At 56.8% G+C, this 21288-nt stretch overlaps 2 protein-coding genes across 5 annotated transcripts in view; one reads left to right on the forward strand and one right to left on the reverse strand.

The window, feature by feature from the left end:
* Positions 1-18788, forward strand: part of CDH23 (cadherin related 23) — a 393911-nt gene extending 375123 nt beyond the window's left edge. The window contains exons 1-23 of one of the 3 annotated variants that reach the window (XM_069460802.1): positions 336-642; positions 1638-1754; positions 2757-2981; positions 3535-3704; positions 3916-4053; positions 5408-5527; positions 6999-7176; positions 7335-7546; positions 9432-9623; positions 9801-9914; positions 11037-11166; positions 11275-11526; positions 11606-11767; positions 13935-14191; positions 14584-14681; positions 15081-15201; positions 15343-15422; positions 15558-15598; positions 15694-15754; positions 16256-16385; positions 16568-16690; positions 17049-17153; positions 17762-18788. In XM_069460802.1, coding sequence (XP_069316903.1) covers positions 1646-1754; positions 2757-2981; positions 3535-3704; positions 3916-4053; positions 5408-5527; positions 6999-7176; positions 7335-7546; positions 9432-9623; positions 9801-9914; positions 11037-11166; positions 11275-11526; positions 11606-11767; positions 13935-14191; positions 14584-14681; positions 15081-15201; positions 15343-15422; positions 15558-15598; positions 15694-15754; positions 16256-16385; positions 16568-16690; positions 17049-17153; positions 17762-18088 — 3345 coding nt within the window. In that variant the 5' untranslated portion in view covers positions 336-642; positions 1638-1645 and the 3' untranslated portion in view covers positions 18089-18788. Of the gene's footprint in view, positions 1-335; positions 643-1637; positions 1755-2756; positions 2982-3534; positions 3705-3915; positions 4054-5407; positions 5528-6998; positions 7177-7334; positions 7547-9431; positions 9624-9800; positions 9915-11036; positions 11167-11274; positions 11527-11605; positions 11768-13934; positions 14192-14583; positions 14682-15080; positions 15202-15342; positions 15423-15557; positions 15599-15693; positions 15755-16255; positions 16386-16567; positions 16691-17048; positions 17154-17761 lie in introns of those variants that run through there. The other 2 variants (XM_069460801.1, XM_069460803.1) reach the window with 2 other exon arrangements.
* A 1357-nt stretch (positions 18789-20145) lies between these two features.
* The window catches only part of PSAP (prosaposin), a 33675-nt gene continuing 32532 nt past the window's right edge, over positions 20146-21288 (reverse strand). For both annotated transcript variants that reach the window (XM_069460979.1, XM_069460980.1), the window contains one exon: positions 20146-20283. In XM_069460979.1, coding sequence (XP_069317080.1) covers positions 20248-20283 — 36 coding nt within the window. In that variant the 3' untranslated portion in view covers positions 20146-20247. The remainder of the gene's footprint in view (positions 20284-21288) is intronic.

Consider the following 21288-nt stretch of genomic DNA (forward strand, 5'->3'; position numbering starts at 1 on the left):
CATGGAGAGCTGCTCCGTGCCCTGCTCAGCTCCATGCTGCACGGAGCCTCCACCGCTTTTCTCCTTTCTGTTCTCCCTCCCTCCCACTGACTCTCTTCTTTCTATTTTTCTTTCCAGTGTCTTCTCTGCCTCCTTCCTCAGGCTCTCCCCACCCTTGCTCACTTCCCTGCCCTTTCTTCTTGCCAGAGCCTCAGCCCCTGAGCTCTCCACTCCAGCTGGGCTCCTGCTTGCTCCCCTGGTTTCCTTCCCCTGTGCCTGTCCCTCCACACCTCCCTGTGTCCCCTGCCCTGGTCAGCTTTGAGTCCCCACCACCCCCACGCCCCGCTCCACTCCCTCCCTGCCGCACCCTGAACTAACTGATGTTAACCCTCTTCTCTCTTCCTCACGGCTGGCAGGCCCACAGGTTTGAGCTCTGTTTCTCTGTCACTTCCCACCTCATCTCTTCTCTGCTTCACCCCATTGCCTTCCTCCATGCTCACCGCACCCCCCACCACCCTTCCTGCCCTGTGGGGCCCGGGCCCAGGCCGTGGCCCAGCCTTTGCAGACTGAATGCAGCCGCCCTCTCCCCATCCTCGCTCCCCAGCCTGGGGGACAGGGAGCGAGAGTAGGAAGAGGAGGAGGAGGAGGAGGAGGCGGCCCAGGGTAAGTGACCACCCCATGCTGGGGACCCACGGAGGACAGAAGCCCAGCAGGGGGATCCGCTGAGGGGGGAGGGGATCCCAGAGACCCCAGTGCCCAAGAGGGAGAGGAGGCCTCCCTCTAGGATGAGGCCAGTGGGAGGAGGAGCCACCAGGCCCTCTGGCAGGCAGGAAGAAGAAAGGTCCCAGGAAAGCCAGCTCTGAGGTCGGCCAAACTAGGTCCATCCAGTCCAAGCCCAAGCTTCTGGAAGGTTCCTCTCTAATTTGGGGAGGAGGCAGAGATTCTGAGAGGCAGTGGGCAGAAGAGAAGGAAACTCTTTGCTGAGACTAACATAGGGCGAATGCGCCCATCCCACAATCCGCCCATTTCACTCCCCATGTTATTGAGACAAAGGGGTGGGCCTTTGTCTCCCACCAGTGTCCCCTCCAGGGAACCCTTCAGGGCTTTCCAGCTGCCATGACCTTCCTTTATACTTGATCTCCCTAGAATATGAGCATTTTCTTTAAAATTGTGATGCAATACACATAACAAAATTCATCTTAGCCGTCTTTCAGCGCACAGTTCGGTAGTGCGAGGCACGGTCCCGCTGTTGTAGAATGTGAGGATTTTTAACCAAGCAAGTATAGTATATAGCACTTGCTGTGTGCCAAGTACCACTCCAGGTTCTTTACAAATGGAAACTCATTTAAGGTTTCTAATCCTCAAAGTAGCCCCGTGCGGCAGGTTCTGTAATGACCGGGTTCGCAGACAAGGAGACGGAGGTGCCCAGGGGTTAAATGACTCGCCCAGAGTCTCGGCTAGTGAGTCCCGAATGGAGGGCAGAGCCGCGCGCCCCAGCTTGTGTGGGCAGCCGCGGGCCCATCCCCGCCGCAAGTGCCAGGGTCCACTGGGCACCGTCGCCCTCTGTGGGGACTGGGAGGTCTGGTCAGGAGCACCCCTGGGGGCCCAGGTTTTAGGAGATTCTACTCAGGCTGAACCTGACTTGGCCTGGTCCACAGGGTCTGTAATGGTGAAGTCCCCCCTGAACCGGGAGCTTGTTGCCACCTATGAGGTCACTCTCTCGGTGATTGACAATGCCAGCGATCTACCAGAGCGCTCTGTCAGCGTGCCAAACGGTAAGTCCCCTGCAGACATCTCTCATTGGTTACTCAGAGCCATCAGGGCGGGGGGCCACGGGCCGCAGCTGCAGTTGCTGGCAGGAGTCAGGCAACACCAGGGCATGGGAGGTGGCAGCTACAGCGAGGCTCAGGGTGGCAGTTGTAACGCAGAGCTCGGCACTGTGTGCCAGCCGAACCCCAAGGCGCAGAGTGGGGAGGAGGCTTGGTGAAGCCTGCAAGGGGGCTGAGAAAAGGCTGGGTTGCCAGAGGTTAGGTCAGAGTCCGTTTGTCAGAACTGGTGACTGGGTGTGGCCCGGGTGTGAGGCAGGAACCTCATAATCTGATAGGAAGCCGCAAGGATCAGCACAGAGGAAGCAGAGAGCAAGGACAGTGGCTGCAGGGCACAGACACCGCACTGGGGCTGCAAGCACTGCGGGCAAGAGAGGGCCCCAGTGCTGCCCTCTGCGGGTCAGGCATGGACCCCCGAGGCATGGCCGGAGGGTCTGCCAGAGTGGGGGTGGGTGGGGCAGTGGGATGGGGTGGCCTCAGCAGCCTCTGCCATGCAGCAAGGACAGCGGTTGCGGTGGGGGACCAGCCTGGCAGATGTCGGCTGCTTATCGCCACGGCCCAGAGGCCCATGTTTTCCGGAAGGAAGGGCACACTGGTCATCTCTTCTGTGTCAAGCTCAGAAGATAAAGGGCCCAGGCTGGTTATGTGGAGGGGACAACTCAGATGGGATATTGGGTCTTAAAGATCATCTTAGTCCTATCTCATTGAGCAGGTTAGGAAGCGGGCACAGTAGGGGCCAAGGGTTCCACCAAGGTCACCAGCCCTTCCCCTTATGGAGGAGTGAGTGACCAGACCAGAGGACAGGGCCACATGCCTCAGGCTGAGGGGGGGGGGGGGTCAATGCTCAGGGAGTTCCAGGAGGGCTGAGAGATGCTACGTCCTCCCGGCTTGGCCGAGGCTTGGCAAGGCCTGGCCCAGCCACACTGACCCCTCCCCCCACCCCCACCCCAGCCAAGCTGACAGTTAACATCCTGGACGTCAATGACAACACGCCCCAGTTCAAGCCCTTCGGGATCACCTACTACACAGAGCGGATCCTGGAGGGGGCCACCCCGGGGACCACGCTCATTGCTGTGGCAGCCGTGGACCCCGACAAGGGCCTCAACGGGCTGATCACCTACACCCTGCTGGACCTCGTGCCCCCAGGCTATGTCCAGCTGGAAGACTCCTCAGCAGGTAGGTCTGAAATCTGCCAGAGGAGGTTGGGGGACACAGGTCTCTGCCTGCTTAGCCCCTGAGAGGGACCGTGGCCCGCTTCTCGCCCACTGCAGCCCCTTGTGGCCAGCATCCCGTCCATTCCCAGATTCCCGAACTAGAGAAAGGACAGCACGCTTGGTCCTGGGTTGGGACGGAAGCGCCCTTGATGTCTGCCAGAAACCTGGAATAAATTCTCCCCGCCCTCTCCGCCACCCAGGCTCCTACTGTTACTACCACTCGGAGCAGGAAAGCCAAGAGGGAAGTGTCCTGGGAGGTCCCGGGCATGTCCATCCCTTTGGCTTGTGAGAAGCTTTCTCACCCCCCATAAGGAGAACAGCTGGACTCCAGCCCCTCTGGGCCCTCTGGCCTGCCACTGGGCCCTCTGGCCTGCCACTGGGCAGTGCTGCTTGGCCACCCTCCTCCTCAAGGGCCACACCTGCCCCTCAGAGCTCCAGGTCCCTCTCTTCATACTTTGGAAAGCTTTCCTGAGTGAGGAGTGGCCAAAATGGCAGTGGCTGCCTCTGTGTCTCAGGGAAGGTCATTGCCAACCGGACAGTGGACTATGAGGAGGTGCACTGGCTCAACTTCACCGTGAGGGCCTCAGACAATGGGTCCCCGCCTCGCGCTGCTGAGATCCCTGTCTACCTGGAGATCGTGGACATCAATGACAACAACCCCATCTTTGACCAGCCTTCCTACCAGGTGGGGGCCAGCCCAACAGGCCGGGTCCAGGGCCTGTGCCCATTCCTTGGGGTCTGGGCATCTTCCACTCCGACCCTGCCAGCCTCGAAGCTGCAGTACCCAGCCCGTGAGCCGCTTGATGCTCTGGGCTCCCTGCATCATTGTTCCTAGGGCCAAGCCAGGGCTCTAGGACTGACCTTGTCCTACTCTCTCCCTGCCCGCCGGGCTCCAGGAGGCCGTCTTTGAGGACGTGCCTGTGGGCACAGTCGTCCTGACAGTCACTGCTACAGATGCCGACTCGGGCAACTATGCCCTCATTGAATACAGCCTTGGGGACGGAGAGGGCAAGTTTGCCATCAACCCCACCACAGTAAGTGCGTGATGGAGGCCTGGGTTCTAGAAGTGGGCAGGGCCCAGCGTCATGGGCTGAGAAGCCACCAAAACTACTACTGCAGTCATCCCCGTGTTTCTGGGTCCTGCCACCTGGACATCTGTAGCCTCAAAGGTTCTTTAGCCAAGTCAGCAAACCCTGTTCTAAGAGGCCCAGACATCCTGTAGACGGCAGCCTTTCTGTCCCAGCAGACATGGAAGGAAGTGGCCAAAGGCTTTGGGAACTAGATCTTTGTGGGACAACTTCTGAAATATATTCTCTCCAGACTAAAAAACCTGATTAAGATCTGCTTTTTGAAACTGTCAAAAGAGGCCAGGCGTGGTGGCTCATGCCTGTAATCCTAGCACTCTGGGAGGCAGAGGCAGGAGGATCACTTGAAGTCAGAAGTTCGAGACCAGCCTGAGCAAGGGCGAGCCCCCATCTCTACTAAAAATAGAAAAAATTAGTCAGGCCTGGTGGTGCACGCCTCTAGTCCCAGCTACTCGGGAGGCTGAGGCAGGAGGATCCCTTGAGCCCAGGAGTTTGAGGTTGTTGCAGTGAACTATGATGATGCCACTGAACTCTAGCCAGGGCCGCAGAGTGAGACTCTGTCTCAAAAAATTAAAAAAATTAAAAAAAAAAGATAAGAGAAAAGAAAAGAAAAAAGAAACTGTCAAAAGAAAGGCATGGGAAGTGTTGCAGAAAATAGACACAGTGTTTGAGCACCTACTGGATCCAAGGCCCTATACTCAGTGCGGGGGAAGGGAAGATGCCCCAAAGGGTGCATCCCCCATGCTCTCCTGAGTCTCAGACCCATGGAAGAGCAGAAATTCAGGAGAAAAGATGGGTGACGATTTCAAATGTCTACTGAGTGGTTCAAAGCTGCTATTTTCAATATAGGGAGGGAGCCCTGTGGGCTGGGGCTGCTCAGTCAGCCGGGGTCTTCCCCAGTCACTGAGGCCGGAACTAGACTTTCCCTCCCACTGCCCCTCTATGCCCACAAACCCCCCCTCCCTCGGCACTCTGCCCTTTCAGTGGGGTTCACTCCTTCCTGTTTGGTGTGGGCAATCAGACATGGCTCCTGGCCTGGCATTAAGAAGAATGAATATTTATAGAGCACCTACTATATGCCAAGCCCTGGTCAGGCAGTTAGCTCCAGACCGGGCTGATCACCCTGTCTCCAGGTAGCTTAGGGTAGTGAAGGCAAGAAAGATGGGAGCTCCCTAGGGACAGGGGCTACTGTCCCTTGTCCAGTGCTGTATCTCCAGAGCCCAGAATAGTGTCTGGCCATAGTAGATGCTCAATAAATACCTGTTGAATGATTAAAGAACCTAAAGCCACCTTCCCCTACTAGGGTGACATCTGTGTGCTATCCTCTCTGGACCGGGAGAAGAAGGACCTCTATATCCTGACTGCCTTGGCCAAAGACAATCCTGGGGATGTAGCCAGCAACCGTCGAGAAAATTCGGTGCAGGTGAGGGGTGCCAACCTGAGCCTGGGGTTGTGGAGACAGCAAGCAAAGCCTTTAGCAAGTGACTATGGCAGGGTGAGAGTAGAGCCACCAAGTCCCCTCAGAGACATGATGGCAGGAAGGAGAAGGCAAGAGGATGACGGGGTGGGTCACAATTGCTGTGGCTTAGGAAGACAGAGACTCTGGGAGACATCTCTTGTGCCAAACCACTGCTAAGGCAGCTAAACACACCTGGGTGAAACCCAAATAAAGCCTGGGGCTCCACGGGGCTCAGTGCTGCCATAGTGCCCCACTGAAAGAAAACACAGTCCAATAGCCCAACATAACTATAAAATTAATCATCTAAATTTGTTTCTTAAAGAATATTAACAAGGGATCAGATTCACAGCCCCATTCCTGTCCCAATCCCAGTGTCCACACAGTTGCTGTGAGGCAGCATCTCCCCTTTTCCACCCAAAGTCCCACACTCGAAGCTTTGCTTTCTCTCTGCCTCGTCTCCCTCCTTTCTGCCTCCCGCCTGTCTTCCTGAGCTCATCTGCCACGTCTCCCTCACAGTAACCTGATTATCCACAGGAAACTCTCCTAAGCTGGGGTGAAGGGTGAGGTGGTGAGAAGCCCATGAGCCGAGACAGGTTCCCTTCAGCAGGTGGAGGGAAAGAGCTGGGAGCGCTCACACATACCTGACTCTTGTCCCTGTCACACACGCATGTGCCGTGCTGCGAAAAGCACAGTATCTGGAGTCGGAAGACTAAGGTTCCACTAGCTGAGCAAACTGCATATGTCAGTTAACCTCTATGAGCTGCAGTTGTCAAGTCCGAAAAGGAGGGTGCAGATGTGGTGACGAGGACCTGGGGAGGTCACGTGGGTTGAAAGTGCTCCATGCACTGAAAGGGGGTCTTGCAAGTCGCTGCTGTGAAGGGCTCTGATTCGGATGAGGGTGTGGACAGGCAGGGCCACAGCAGCCAGGGTTTGCTGTGTCCACGGGGTCTTCCCTGGGCTGCGGGGTCAGCAGGGGAAGCCAGGACTCAGGCCAGACACAAATCCCAGTCAACAGGGGCCTTAGGGAGTGGACGAATCCCAGCGATCGGCATTAAGGTCCAGAGATTAGAGCCAGAGTCACAGGCCACCGTGAGGAGTAGCAAGGACAAAGGGCTGTGGGTGGGCCGGCAAGAGGGCGCCTGCTTCAGGGTACAGGTGCGAATTGCCTGTTAACCGTGGTTCTAACTGCCGAGTATCTCCTCGAGCCAGGCCCCTTGCTGAGGATCTAGCACACATCACCACGTGTGAGATAAGACGATAATGCCCACTTGTACTGCTAAGGAAACTGAAGCTCAGGGGGTTAAATACATTCCTTGAGGTCAGACCCCAACACATCAGAAGACGGTGGCTCCCTCCCAAGGTGGTGCCTGTCCCTCCTCTGCCCAAGCTTCTGCCCATCACGCTCCTGACCTTTGGCCTTGACCTCCCCCCGCAGGTGGTGATCCAAGTGCTGGATGTCAACGACTGCCGGCCACAGTTCTCCAAGCCCCAGTTCAGCACGAGTGTGTACGAGAACGAACCGGCAGGCACCTCTGTCATCACCATGATGGCCACTGACCAGGACGAAGGCTCCAACGGGGAGTTGACCTACTCGCTGGAGGGCCCCGGTGTGGGTGTGTAGCCTTCCCTAGACACCCATGATACCTTGGCGGGGGGAGGGGGGCGGGCTGCCATGCCTGCAGCCCCAGGCCAGGAGGAGGAGGAGGAGGAGGAGGGATGGGAAGGATGCCTCACTCAGATCCACACCCTACTCTCCCGCCCCACCTGCCAGAGGCCTTCCACGTGGACATGGACTCGGGCCTGGTGACCACACAGCGGCCACTGCAGTCCTATGAGAGGTTCAACCTGACCGTGGTGGCCACGGATGGCGGGCAGCCCCCACTCTGGGGCACCACCATGCTCCTGGTGGAGGTCATCGACGTCAATGACAACCGCCCCGTCTTTGTGCGCCCGCCCAATGGCACCATCCTCCACATCAGAGAGGTACTCCTGTCCCCCGGGACTTCCTTCCAGCATCCCTTTCCAGTATCCAGCCCTCTTCTTCGTCCCTCGACCCCATTGTCAAGGTGGGGGAACAGGCCAGAGAAGACAGCAGACGCACCCCGTGCCACACAGGGCAGTATTGAGCAGTGGTTAGTAGTACGGGCCGTGCTAGCAAAAGATCTTGGGTTCAAGTCTAACTCTACTGCTTACCAGGCCAATGACCTTGAGCAAATGACTTCTCTGAGTCTGTTTTTTCATCTTCAAAACAGGACTAGTAATAGTAAATGCCCACTTGTTACTCCTAGATGTCTCCCAAGAAGGACCGTCTCCCCCACAACCCACTTCCCTCACACTTGTCTCAAAATAAACACGCATGCCCCTTCTGTCTGTCTGCCATTCTGCTGATACCAGTGTGGAGACAGCCTGGGAGCTGAAGACAAGCATCACAATAAGAAACAAGGGGAAGTGGCCGAGGTTCTGGAATCTCTCCAATTTTTCTTCCATTCCTTGGTCTAAGTTGCCATATAAGATAGGGGAAGTTCTGCTCTTCCCTCTTCCTCCTACGCACCCAAGCCCAGAATGCTCCTTACTGGGACAGTTAGGGGGTCTCCCACTTGTTCTTTGTTCTCCAAACTCCAGCAAGTCTCCATGTTTTAGAATGTCATTGCTAAATCCTTCTTGTCACTCTTTGAGGTCCTACGTTAGAAAACTCTCCCAGGGCTGAGCTCTAAGAAACATTGTGGGTTTTTTTACCTTGTGATTTGCTTTTACCTTGTGTCTAGTTTCACATCTGCAATGACTGAGCAGTCTTTGCTCTGCCCACTAGGGAGCTCAGAGTGGTCAGCCCACCTTGATGAGCCTGCAGAGACTTAGGGTACATACTTTGTCTCCCACCCTTCAGCTTCAACTTCCTGCCAACCATTTTTTTCTTTACCCTAATTTTTTTAACTTGTTCAATCTTATTTATATATCCTTGTCAGCTGCTTCAAATCTTTTTTGTGGAATGAGGAAGGTATAAATTAATAATAATCTAGGTCTTTTTCATACGAAAGACTCCATTTACTAAGATTTCCCTTTCAAGGGCTCCATATTTGGAAAGATTTATGTCTCCCGAACGTCCAGCATTTATTAAGTAATTATCTATTTGTCATCCCACTTTTTATTAATTACATGTAACTGCCATTTGGAACTTCTGCTTGTCATGATCAATGATAGAAACAATGAAACTATGCAGAGCTGATAATTTTTCAACTAAAAGCAAAGAAATCTGCTCTTTTTCTTTTGCCGTGGGCAGTCTTACGGGTCAATGTCTGGTTTCAGTTAGGTGTTTTGATACCTTATACTTAACTCAAGGGCATTCAGGAGACTGAGCTCAGAGGGTGAAGAGGTATGTCCCGGTTCTGGGGGGAATTGGTAACAGGGTAGACCCCGGCGGCCAATCTCTATCCACCATGCCACCTGCCCACGTCCGGCATTCTCAGGTACCCCACTGGATGGATGGTGCTGCCGGGGGATTCCCAGAGTGCCTGTGGTCGGGGTAGCAGAGACAGCAAGACGGACACGGGACAAAGGGTGGCTGTGGCTTCAGCTTTTGGATTCTCCTTCTGTCCCCTAAACCTCGGCATGCAATGGGCCTGGAGGGATGGAGGGAGACTGGAGCATGTGGATCCCAGGCTGGACTGTCAGTGGGCAGTCCTTGGCTCCGGGTGGGGAGGAAGGCAGAGGGACAATAGCAGGTGCTTGGAATCCACAAGAGTCCAGCCAAGCCGGGTGCTGGGAGGTGGCGAGGGCATTCCGCTGCTGCAGGAGGAACAGCAAGCGCTCCACGGGCCGGGAGCTGGGATTCCCTCGGATGTCCAGGAGCCTCCCTTCCCTGCCCCCGCAGGAGATCCCACTGGGCTCCAACGTGTACGAGGTCTACGCCACCGACAAGGACGAGGGCCTCAACGGGGCGGTGCGCTACAGCTTCCTGAAGACGGCGGGCAACCGGGACTGGGAGTACTTCACCATCGACCCGGTCAGCGGCCTCATCCAGTCGGCACAGCGCCTGGACCGAGAGAAGCAGGCGGTGTACAGCGTAAGGGCGGGGCCGGCGCGGGGGTGGGCGGGGCTTTCCTCTGGGGGAGGGGCTTCCCTGCTGCAGGGCCTGACCTCCCACCTGGACTGTCTAGGGGACCCTGCCCCCAGAGAGTGCCCGCCTGGGGCCCTAGGCCAACGCCCCCTCAGCCTTCCCCTCTGCGCTCTTTGCTCCTAGATAATCTTGGTGGCCAGCGACATGGGCCAGCCGGTGCCATATGAGACCATGCAGCCGCTGCAGGTGGCCCTGGAGGACATTGACGACAACGAACCCCTCTTCGTGAGGCCTCCAGTGCGTTTGCCTTTCCCCTGCGCCAGTCACACACAGGGACTCACCTGCCAGCAAGCACACACATGCACACGCTCCCCTGTACACACTGTGCCGGAATACACATTTGATGTTAGACACGGAAACACCTGTCTGCATGCACTTCTTACAAGAACAACTATTTATTAAGCAGCTATGGTTCGCTATATTGAGCAGTATTTCAAGACACTAACCAATGGTTAAAAAGGCCGGGCGCGGTGGCTCAGGCCTATAATCCTAGCAGTCTGGGAGGCCAAGGCGGGTGGATCACTTGAGCTCAGGAGTTCGAGACCAGCCTGAGCAAGAGCGAGACTCCTGTCTCCACTAAAAATAGAAAGAAATTAGCTGGACAACTGAAAATATATATAGAAAAAATTAGCTGGGCACGGTGGCACATGCCTGTAGTAGGGAGGCTGAGGCAGGAGGATCGCTTGAGCCCAGGAGTTTGCGGTTGCTGTGAGCTGGGCTGACGCCACGGCACTCACTCTAGCCTGGGCAACAGAGTGAGACTCTGTCTCAAAAAAAAAAAAAAAAAAAAAAGCAGACCAAAATGCCTGACTCATGGAGCTCATGTTCTTGCATTTGCACGCATGTGCACGCACACACACCCGCACACACACAGAGGGAGCATGACAATCAGTTCGGGTTCGTTGAGGTGGGGCTGAGATGAAACTGAACAGCAGGGCTGAAGCCCCTCGTTTGGACTCCAGCTCTCTGATGTGGTGGCTTTTCCTGCCTGTGTGTACGTGGGACGGGCTGCTCCCCGGAAACTCTGAGCGTGCCTGTGTACACATGCATGTGCACAGCACAGTACGTGCACGCCCCCCTCATTGGGACTCAGTCAGGTGCTGGGATACTGCAGAGAACATGCCAAGTCTAGCCCTGCCCTCATGGAGGACATCACTGGGTGACAGTCCCTGAAGCAGAGCTCAGGTCCCCAGACCCTGCCCTTGTCTCCTTGAGGTTACAGCAGTCCTGCTCTCCCCATAAGGCCTGGACAGTAGACTCCCTCAGTAGCCACAAAGTCACGGCCCAGGGCCCCCAGCAGGGACTGGGAGCTCAGGCCTTCCCTTGGCCTCCTGTGACGACATCCCCTTCCCCCCGCAGAAAGGCAGCCCCCAGTACCAGCTGCTGACAGTGCCTGAGCACTCGCCACGCGGCACCCTCGTGGGCAACGTGACGGGCGCCGTGGACGCAGATGAGGGCCCCAATGCCATCGTGTACTACTTCATCGCAGGTGGGGCCTGACGGAGCCGGTGCCCTACCCACCCTGGGGCTGGAGATGACCCAAATAGGCCCCGCCCCGGCCCTGCCCCCTCACCCTGTGCCATGGTCCCACCCTCAGCCGGCAACGAAGAGAAGAACTTCCATCTGCAGCCGGACGGGCGCCTGCTGGTGCTGCGGGACCTGGACCGGGAGCGAGAAGCCGTCTTCTCCTTCATCGTCAAGGCCTCCAGCAACCGCAGCTGGACGCCTCCCCGTGGACCCTCCCCAGCCCTCGACCTCGTCGGTGACCTCACCCTGCAGGAGGTGCGCGTCGTGCTAGAGGACATCAACGACCAGCCGCCGCGCTTCACCAAGGCTGAGTACACTGCAGGTGCAGGGACTGGAGTCTGGACACGGGGTGTGGGGTGGCCCCCTGCCCTGCCACTTACACCACCTGCCCGTTCCTGCAGGGGTGGCCACTGATGCCAAAGTGGGCTCGGAGTTGATCCAGGTGCTGGCCCTGGACGCAGACATTGGCAACAACAGCCTCGTCTTCTACAGCATCCTGGCCATCCACTACTTCCGGACCCTTGCCAACGACTCTGAAGATGTGGGCCAGGTCTTCACCATGGGTAGGAGCCTGGCGGCACATGGGTGGCCTCCAGCCAAGACCTCCCAGTCACTACGGGGAATGTAATCTGGAGGAGATGGGGGCTGTGTGAGCACCACGGGATATGGGTGGCCCTCTAGCCAGTCGTGTCAGCCTTCTACTCATCCGCCATCCAACGAGCTGTTCTCTAAAACTAGAGAACAGTTAGTTCTACATCTACCTACCTGCTCTTCCTTTCTTTATTCTTGTCTCCTCATATATCCATTCTTTATCCATCCAATCTGTCCATCTGTCCATCCATCCATCCAGCCATCTACCCTTCCAAACATCTGTCCATCCATCCATCCATCCAATCATCTACCCTTCCGTCCATCTGTACATCCATTCATCTTTCCTTCCTTTCATCTATCCATTTGTCCATCCTTCCTCCTTTCGTCCATCTGTCCTTCCATCCATCCGTCCTACCTTCCTTCCCTCTATCCATCTACTTTCCTATCCATCCATCCACCCTTTCATCCCTCTCTCCATCTTTCTCTTCTCCTTTCCATTATATCTTCCCGTTTTTCCATTTGTGCACCTCACCCTCCTGTGTGCCAGGCATCGTGCTAGGCACTGGGCAGCTGGAACTCGAAGAGCACACTTATGTGAAATGCCTACAAACATGCAAGCTCGCTCGTGCATTTGCTATGTGGATGGCTGAGATTCTCTGGGTCAGACTCTAGAAAGTGCCCTTTTGGGTGCCCCATTACCTTACTTCCAGCCGCAAGGCTTCTCCCCCTTCTCTTCTACACACATCTTACCTGTATGCCAGTCTTGAATGCCAGGAGGATTCCTTGGCCTGGCATTCAAGGCTCTCTAGGTCTTCCTCCTAATCCTTCTTTCTGCTTGCTCCACCACCTAACCGTCCTTAACCTAGCTGACCTGTTTATCGTTCCCTCAGCCTGCTCTATTCCATCCTCCCCTGGCCTTTGACCCCTCTGCCTTCCTTTCCCAGCATGCCATTTTGATCCCCATCTCTGCCTTCAGATATACCTCCCCCATCCTATGAGGTCTAGTTCAAGATGCCATCCCTTGAGTTCGTACGGCTGTTTTTCTTTGTTTGTTTTTTTACACAGAGTCTCACTCTGTCACCCAGGCTGGAGTGCAGTGGCATGATCATAGCTTACTGCAATCTTGAATTCCTGGGCTTAAGCGATCCCTTTGCCTCAGCCTCCTGAGTAGCTGGGATTACAAGCGTGAGCCACCATACCTGGCTAATTTTTAAATCTTTTGTAAAGACAGGGTCTTGCTATGTTGCCCTGGCTGGTCTTGAACTCCTAGCCTCAAGTGATCCTCCTGCCTCATCCTCCCAAAGTGCTGGGATTACAGGTGTAAGCTACCATGTCCAGCCTCACTGCTCTTTTTTTTTTTTTTTTTTTTATAGACACGGGGTCTCGCTCTTGCTCAGGCTGGTCTCGAACTCCTGACCTCGAGCTATACACCCGCCGCGGCCTCCCAGAGTGCTAGGATTTTAGGCATGAGCCACCGCGCCTGGCCCCGCTGCTCTTATTTTAATAAACCAAAGCACAGAGAGGTTAAATAGCTTGCTAGAGGTCACACAGCTAGAAAGTGGCAGATTTTGAAGCCAGGTCCGCTGTCTTTTAAGAGAAGGCTATGCTGTACCACCTCTGCTCATCTCTGTTCTATGTTTGTGGAATTCTGAACTACATGCGTTTGAAAGAGAGGGAGAAAGACAGACACTAGGGGGGTTCAGAAGTGGTCCATGGCACCCCAGCATTTGACAGCAGTCACAAACTTGTCAGCCTTGGGCCAGCGCAGCCGAGAGTTGTGTTTTGTTTAATATGCAGAGTGTTTAAATAAAAACCTAGGCAATGGTTTAAAATTAGAGGATCTCACATGAGAATGGGAATGCTCAATTTCTCTAGGAAAAGCGCAAGGTCTGGCGACACAGGCTACACTCCTTCACAACAGTAACCAGCCGAGCTGAGGTCTGAGCCGCTGCCCCATCTGAAGGATGGGCACCGTTCCCACTCATCTGTCACCTCTGCTCCCTGCTGGGCCCTGTGGGCATTTGTGCTTTGTCCCCTAGGAGTGCCTGCCTACCCCAGGGCTCTTGCCCCCTTCCCGGGGGATGCAGGCGGCACTGGGTAACCTCTGAGCTCTGCCCCACCCTCGGGCTCTTCCCGCAGGGAGTGTGGACGGCATCCTGCGCACCTTCGACCTCTTTATGGCCTACAGCCCTGGCTACTTCGTGGTGGACATTGTGGCCCGAGACCTGGCAGGCCACAACGACACAGCCATCATTGGCATCTACATCCTGAGGGACGACCAGCGCGTCAAGATTGTCATTAATGAGATCCCGGATCGCGTGCGTGGCTTCGAGGAAGAGTTCATCCGCCTGCTCTCCAACATCACTGGTGCCATCGTCAACACTGATGACGTGCAGGTGCCCCATGAGACCCACCCTGGCGATGGGGCAGTGGAGGGAGAAGAGGGCGACCGGGCCACGAGGAAGGACAGGGCTTATATGGAAAGTTCAGGGACATGAAAGGGGGTATATATCTCCCTTGGTCATTTCCTGGCAGTGTGGCTTTGAGACAGTTCTCCCAGGTCTCTAGGCCTCAGTTTCCTCATCTGTAAAATGGGGCTAATACATAGTACCCGGCCCAGTGTGGGTGAAGTGATGAGCACTGTGCTTGGTCCTCAGCGAGCATTCAGTAGTGATGTGTCTGTTAGCAGGGTAGGGCAGGAGGGGCTCCTGGAAGAGGCCCGCCCATCCCCACCCCGCCCCTGCCCACGCTGTGGTGGCCACACCCCACAATGCCCCTTCCCGCCTAGTTCCACGTGGACAAGAAGGGGCGGGTGAACTTCGCGCAGACAGAACTACTCATCCACGTGGTGAACCGTGATACCAACCGCATCCTGGACGTGGACCGGTGAGTGGGGGCCTTTTCTTGGACCGTGGGACTGTCTGTCTGCCTCTTTGCCCTGGAGCTGGGGAGGGTCCCCCCAAAGGAGGCACAGACAGCACCATCCGGCCCGCTGTGTGGGGCTCTGTCCCAGGGCTGGTGGGGAGAGCAGAGTTTGGGGGTGTGAGCAGAGCTCTGTCCCTCTGAGCCTTACTCTCCCCACCTGTGAACGGGAATATCCCCCAGGATCCCATGCAGAGGTACGAGCCCCCCAAGACACAGCCGTCCTAGGCAGGTGGGCTTTCATCTTGCGCAGCCTGGGGTGGTGCACTTTGGGCTGGAGGTGGGAGCAGAGCAGACTGTCCCGGGGAGTGGCTCCTGGGGGACGGCCGAAGAGGGGAGCTAAGGCCCCTGCCCCTCGCCCAGGGTGATCCAGATGATCGACGAGAACAAGGAACAGCTGCGGAATCTTTTCCGGAACTACAATGTGCTGGACGTGCAGCCTGCCATCTCTGTCCGGCTGCCCGATGACATGTCCGCCCTGCAGGTACTGTGGCAGCCCCACCCCACAGCCCTCCCCACCATCCCCCCCACCTCCCCCCCCAACACCACCCTCCCCCCCCAACACGACCCTCCCCCCCACCGCCCCCGTCTCCCCAGGGTCATGCCTGGCCCTGCTCTCCCGCAGATGGCGATCATTGTCCTGGCCATCCTCCTCTTCCTGGCCGCCATGCTCTTTGTCCTCATGAACTGGTACTACAGGACCGTGTGAGTGTCCCCCACTCCCGCTCCCAGCTGGGGGCTGACCGCCTGCTCCCAGACAGCTGAGAGGCAGGCAGGGCCGGCCCTGAGATGCAAACTCGGCCATCTCCCTCACCAGCGCCTCTCTCTGCTTCTCTCCAGACACAAGAGGAAGCTCAAAGCCATCGTGGCTGGGTCAGCAGGTGAGTGAGGGCCGTGGGAAGGGAGAGGGACCCTGGGGCCCTCACAAGGCTGGTTGAGCCCCTTCTCCTGCACACTGTGACCCTTCTCCCTGCAGGGAACCGCGGCTTCATCGACATCATGGACATGCCTAACACCAACAAGTACTCCTTTGATGGGTGAGTGGGGTCCTCAAGCCCTGCCCAGTTTCCTTTGGGGCTTGGCCTGCCGGGACCCAGCGGGGAAGAAGATGCCCTCAGCCTCCCAAGTGCTGAGAGAGCACAGACAGGACACCTGGGGTGTGGGCGCCTCCTGGTGGGCTGACTGCCCCTCTCTCTCCACCCTCCTAAACCCCCACCCTGGATCAGCCCCAAGTTCCAGGGGGTGTACATAGACTTTGGGCACCCGGTGCAGGATGAGGCCTCTGCACCAAAGGTGGTCCAGACTGACATGTCACCCTGGTTCTAGGAGGATTGGGATCCTAGGATGGGGGCACGCACCCACTGGTGCCATGGCCAAGGGGCCTGCTTCCCGTGGCCCTGAACCTCCAGTTCTGCTACAGAACTAGAAGGCACTACAGGTGGTCAGGGAAACGGACAGGGGTGAGAGCTGAGGCTGGGAGGGCATCTGCTACTTGAGCCTCCCTCCTTGCCCCACCCCATTCTGCTCCCCAATGGCAGAGCCAACCCCGTGTGGCTGGATCCCTTCTGTCGGAACCTGGAGCTGGCCGCCCAGGCCGAGCACGAGGATGACCTGCCAGAGAACCTGAGTGAGATCGCCGACCTGTGGAACAGCCCCACCCGCACCCACGTGAGCCCGGGCCAGGGCGGGGGCTAGGGGTGGCGTGTGCAGGCGATGGTGAGGGACAGGGGTGGAGGGGGTGGGTCTTTGCTGCCTCTGGCCAAGGAGCTAGGTTCTTCCGGGGCAGGGTCCCCTAACCTGTCTATGTGTGGTATATACCTCGACTCCAGCTAACGTTCCCCTCTCCCCAGGGAACTTTCGGACGTGAACCAGCAGCGGTCAAGCCTGACGATGACCGATACCTGCGGGCAGCCATCCAGGAGTATGACAACATTGCCAAGCTGGGCCAGATCATTCGGGAGGGGCCCATCAAGGTGAGCCCTCCCCACAGGCTCCTGCACCCAGACGCCCGGCTGAACCTGGACCCCACTCTAGAGGATATAGGGAGGTGGACAGCCCCAGGCTCAGCTAGACCTGCCCTCCGCTGGGGTGAGAACACCACAGCTAAGAAGAGGCCTGGGCACGGGGGGCTGCTAGGGAGCTGCTCCGCCTGTGGTGGCCTCGAGCCCAGGCCTCAAGAGTGGGCCCACGTGGGTTCTGGCTGGCCACTGTCACCAGGCTCTGCTTCCGATCCTCTGCCCTAGGATCAGCCTTGACTCCCAGAAGGAATGGGCGAGGGGTGGGGCAGGTGGGAGGGCCCTTGGTGGGGGGTTAACCCTCTCCCTCCCCCAGGGCTCGCTGCTGAAGGTGGTCCTGGAGGATTACCTGCGGCTCAAAAAGCTCTTTGCACAGCGGATGGTGCAAAAAGCCTCCTCCTGCCACTCCTCCATCTCCGAGGTAGCCGGCCGGGTGGCCGGGAGCTGTGTGCCGTGCCCCAGCCCTGGGGGTGTGCCCCTCTCTCTCTCCGCCCCCCCACCATACGTGTGCTGTAATGATTATGTCAACACTTTCAAAAGCCAGACTTTATCTAAAAACTGATTCCTAGCTAGGCCCAAATTCCCACAGGAATAGGCTAACGTGGAACAGCCCCACACAGGACAAAAGTGCCATTTGTGCGTCTGCCACACCCTATGTATCCCCTCCAACTTGTCCTGTAGACACTTTCTACTGGGACACAATTCATGTCGATTCTGCTTGAGGCCAACTTGGTACCAAACGCAGATAGCACAACTGAGTCACAGGATTTCCATAGAGCTTCAGCGTGAATATAGACAATTCAAGATTCCACAGGAAGCCCATGCTCCTGAGAACACATCCATGGTTCCCCTCTGCACCTAGTTTGAGAAACACCGACACAGGCTGACAGGCCTGCTGTGGCAGGAGCCCAGTGGTCCCTGCGGGAGGTCGGGAGGAAACAGGCACATAGCAGGTGGCACTCCGGGGCCATCCACCTGCTCGCTCCTTGGGGCACGGCCCTGAGCAGGGGTGGTCCCGGCCTCTTGCAGCTGATCCAGACTGAGCTGGACGAGGAGCCGGGGGATCGGAGCCCAGGCCAGGGCAGCCTGCGCTTCTGCCACAAGCCGCCCGTGGAGCTCAAGGGGCCCGACGGGATCCACGTGGTGCACGGCAGCACGGGCACGCTGCTGGCCACCGACCTCAACAGCCTGCCTGAGGACGACCAGAAGGCCCTGGGCCGCTCACTGGAGACACTGACTGCCGCAGAGGCTACTGCCTTCGAGCGCAACGCCCGCACAGAGTCCGCCAAATCCACGCCCCTGCACAAGCTGCGGGATGTGATCATGGAGAGCCCCCTGGAGATCACGGAGCTGTGACTAGACAGGGAAGTCTCCCTGGTGTGACCAGCGCCCGTCCCACCGCCCCTTCCCAGGGCAAGCGCAGGGGCAGGGGCAGGGGCAGGGGCAGGGTCCCCTCCCCGGGCCAGTACTGCGGGGACAACCTTGGGTTGACCCTGGCAGCCCACACGAGCTGCTTGGACAGATTCTACTTTTGCCAGACACTCATTCAGCACCTGATCGCTACCTTCATAAAATCTGTTATTTTTTTAAGAAAACCAAACAAAAATGCTAGGTGTCTAAGGACAAGGTAAGGAGGGTCACGGGGGACCCAGGAACCAACTCGGCTCAGGCTGAGCTGGAAGGGGCTGAGCAGGCCCTCTCCCCATCCCCTCTCCACCCAAGCAAGCACCACCCGCCCCACCAAGCTCCTGTAACCCTCAGAGCGGGAGCCAGGCACCCGGGGGAGGGAGGGCAGGAGCTGGCATCCCCTGCTGGCCCAACACCTTAACTTCAGGTCCAGTCCCCCTGCATTTCTGCCCCATCCCTGCTGGACGTCCAGGTGGAGCAGGGAGTGATCCTTGCCCCCCTCCCCCCACCATGGACAAGGTCAATGTCAATGGACAAGCATTCTCTCCATTTCACTGGCTTCCCAAATGTGCCCAGCTTATAAAGAGAAATGACTGCTGCTCCCTTGGGTTTTGAATGTAGTGTTCGTGTGTATTCCTTTTTTACATTATCCTCTCAGTATTTTCCCCTTGGATTTGTTTAACTGGCACTCACTGAAAGTTTCTGGAATGGCCTGTTTAAAAAGAGAAGCAACTCACAAGGAACCGGCAATACACTCTGGCTCTGGTAAACTACCCGCGTGGCTGGCCTATGGGGGGAAGGGGAGGGGGAGGGGGCGGGGATGGCAGGGTTTGGAAGGGGTGATGGGGCCCGACCTTCAGGTGCTCCCCTGCCTCGCTGCTGGCCTGGTCTCTCGGGGGACCAGGCAGGATTTTTTTCCTTACCTACTTTGCTTTCTTTCTCTGGCCAAGAGGAGTCACAGGGCTGCTAGGGACTGAGGCGGCCGTGGGCTCAGAGACCAAACTGTCCTGGCTGAGCGTCAGAGAAACTCAGGTCCAGATCTGGTTAACAGAACTTTATTGTTAAATCAGAGAAACTTCAGTGCAAAACAAACAAAAATCAAGTCCATTTAATAGCAACTGCACGTCTTGCTGGCTTTGCTGGTCTCTTGGCAACCAGAAGTGGAACAGAAGCTTCAGTGGCAAAAAGTACAGCAGCCAAGACCCCAGACAGTATCCACACCCACACCCACAGACCCCTCAGCTTGTCACCCTCTACCAGGAAGCCAGAGGCTTAGGAGCTTGTCATCCACATTTATTTGAAATGAAAGGTCCAAAGAGCATCTGTAAGATGGGGGAGGGGTGCAGAGCTGACGCAGGGCCTCAGCAGCCCGGTGGACACGAGCAGGCACAAGGCAGCCACCACTGTTTACACGTTCACACACACAAGCCAGGCCCACAGGACCCCCTGGAGAGCTAGCAGGTTACATTCAGGCAGATGTCCTCCTTCCCACCCAAACCCACAGAACCAAGACAAGGCATCACCAGGAAAGACTGGACAGCTAAGTCAAGGGTTGACCCAGGGACCGCAAACCCTCTGCCCCACCAGTGTCCCCTGAGCCACCAGCAGCTGCTTCCAAAATCTGTGCTATTACAATGAGAATTATTTAAAAAGCCTGATTCTGAGCATCTACTCTTTCATATAAAACTGCCTTTGTTTTGCTGCTTTGTACAGCAGCCGACAGGCTCAGGAAGGGGAGAGGGTCCTTCCTTAGGGTGGGAGACAGCCTCAGAAGCCCAAGCACCTGTGAGGCCCGAGGATGACGGCCTCCTGGCAAGAAACGCACGCCAGCACCAACAGCCCCTTCTCCTCCAGTAGGTGCCATGCAAGACCTCCAGTGTACATTGTCATCGTCCGTCGAGCAAAGAGAAAAGGGACACTGAAGCAGCTATGTCAGCAGGGGCTGCCCCCCACAGGACAGCAATGCTACAATGAGGGGGTAGAAATGGGGGAGGCGGGGGTAGGGGGGTCCTATTTTCATAACAAAGTCAAATAGATCTGTGCGTTCATTCCCCCAAACACACAAGTAGGAAAAGATGCTGCGGTTTCTGCAAGATGCAATGTTCCTTCTAGTTCCACACATGACGTTTGCAATGTTCCACAGCCTGGCAGGAGAGAGGAAACTGGGTTTAGTCTTCAGACAACAAACCCCATCACCCCAAAACAGGACCCATTATGTGTCCTGGGTTAGCTGGATGGCACCAGACACTAAAGACCCCAGACAGTATCTCATTTAAAACCAGGGAGCACATGGCCATCAGAGCTTTGGGGGCTCATGAGGCAAGAGTCAGAGCAGCAGATTCAAAGACCATAGTGTCTCGCAGATGAGCACGCAGGTAGGCCCAGCTCGGGGCCCTTTACCTACTCACACCTGGTGTTCAGCATCCTGCTGACAGGCTGCACAGAGAGACCTAGGCAGAACCTCCTCGCCAACAGCTCAGGGATAGCTCAGACCTTGAAAAGTGGACCCAAAGGCACATTTACCCAGGACAGTGGCAAAACCAGTTCCACCACTGACCGTGCCGTGGGGTGGGGGTGACGGTGCAGATGGGCTGGAGCCTGGCTTGAGGAAGGAGTTGGACATGGCCAAGGGTGTGGGCCCCTCTGCCCTTCCCTACAGTGGTATGTGATGACACAATATCCCCTGACATGGTCACATAAGAAACCCCAGTGAGGAAGAAAAAGTTGCGCAAAGAAACATTAAGTAACGGGCCGGACCAAACATCCCCGCCCAGGAAAGCAGCACAAGTCCCCCAACTGGTGACTGCCCAGCCAGGGCAGTGACATGGCAGCCTGAGGCTGCTGGGCAGGGGCCACCCCTCAGGGCTATTCAAGAAGAGCTCTGCTTGGCCTTGAGTGAAGACTCAGGCCAGGCTGCAGCCAGGACAAACGTGCCCCGGGACAAGAGGACTTGGGCAAGGGTCTGGGCAGTAAGTCCCACAGGCCTTGTGCAATCCCTGGAGTGACCTTGTGCAAATCTGACACTGTCACAAGCGAACTGAAGACAAAACCAAGAAAACAGAAGCAAAAAAAAATACTAAAGAGTATCAGCCCACACACGCTCCACTACAATCGTGTAGTCAGCCCGACCTTGGCTGGGCGGCCGTGAG

This window comes from Eulemur rufifrons, chromosome 28 (assembly GCF_041146395.1).
Source record: "Eulemur rufifrons isolate Redbay chromosome 28, OSU_ERuf_1, whole genome shotgun sequence".
In the NCBI taxonomy this organism is placed as follows: Eukaryota; Metazoa; Chordata; class Mammalia; order Primates; family Lemuridae; genus Eulemur; species Eulemur rufifrons.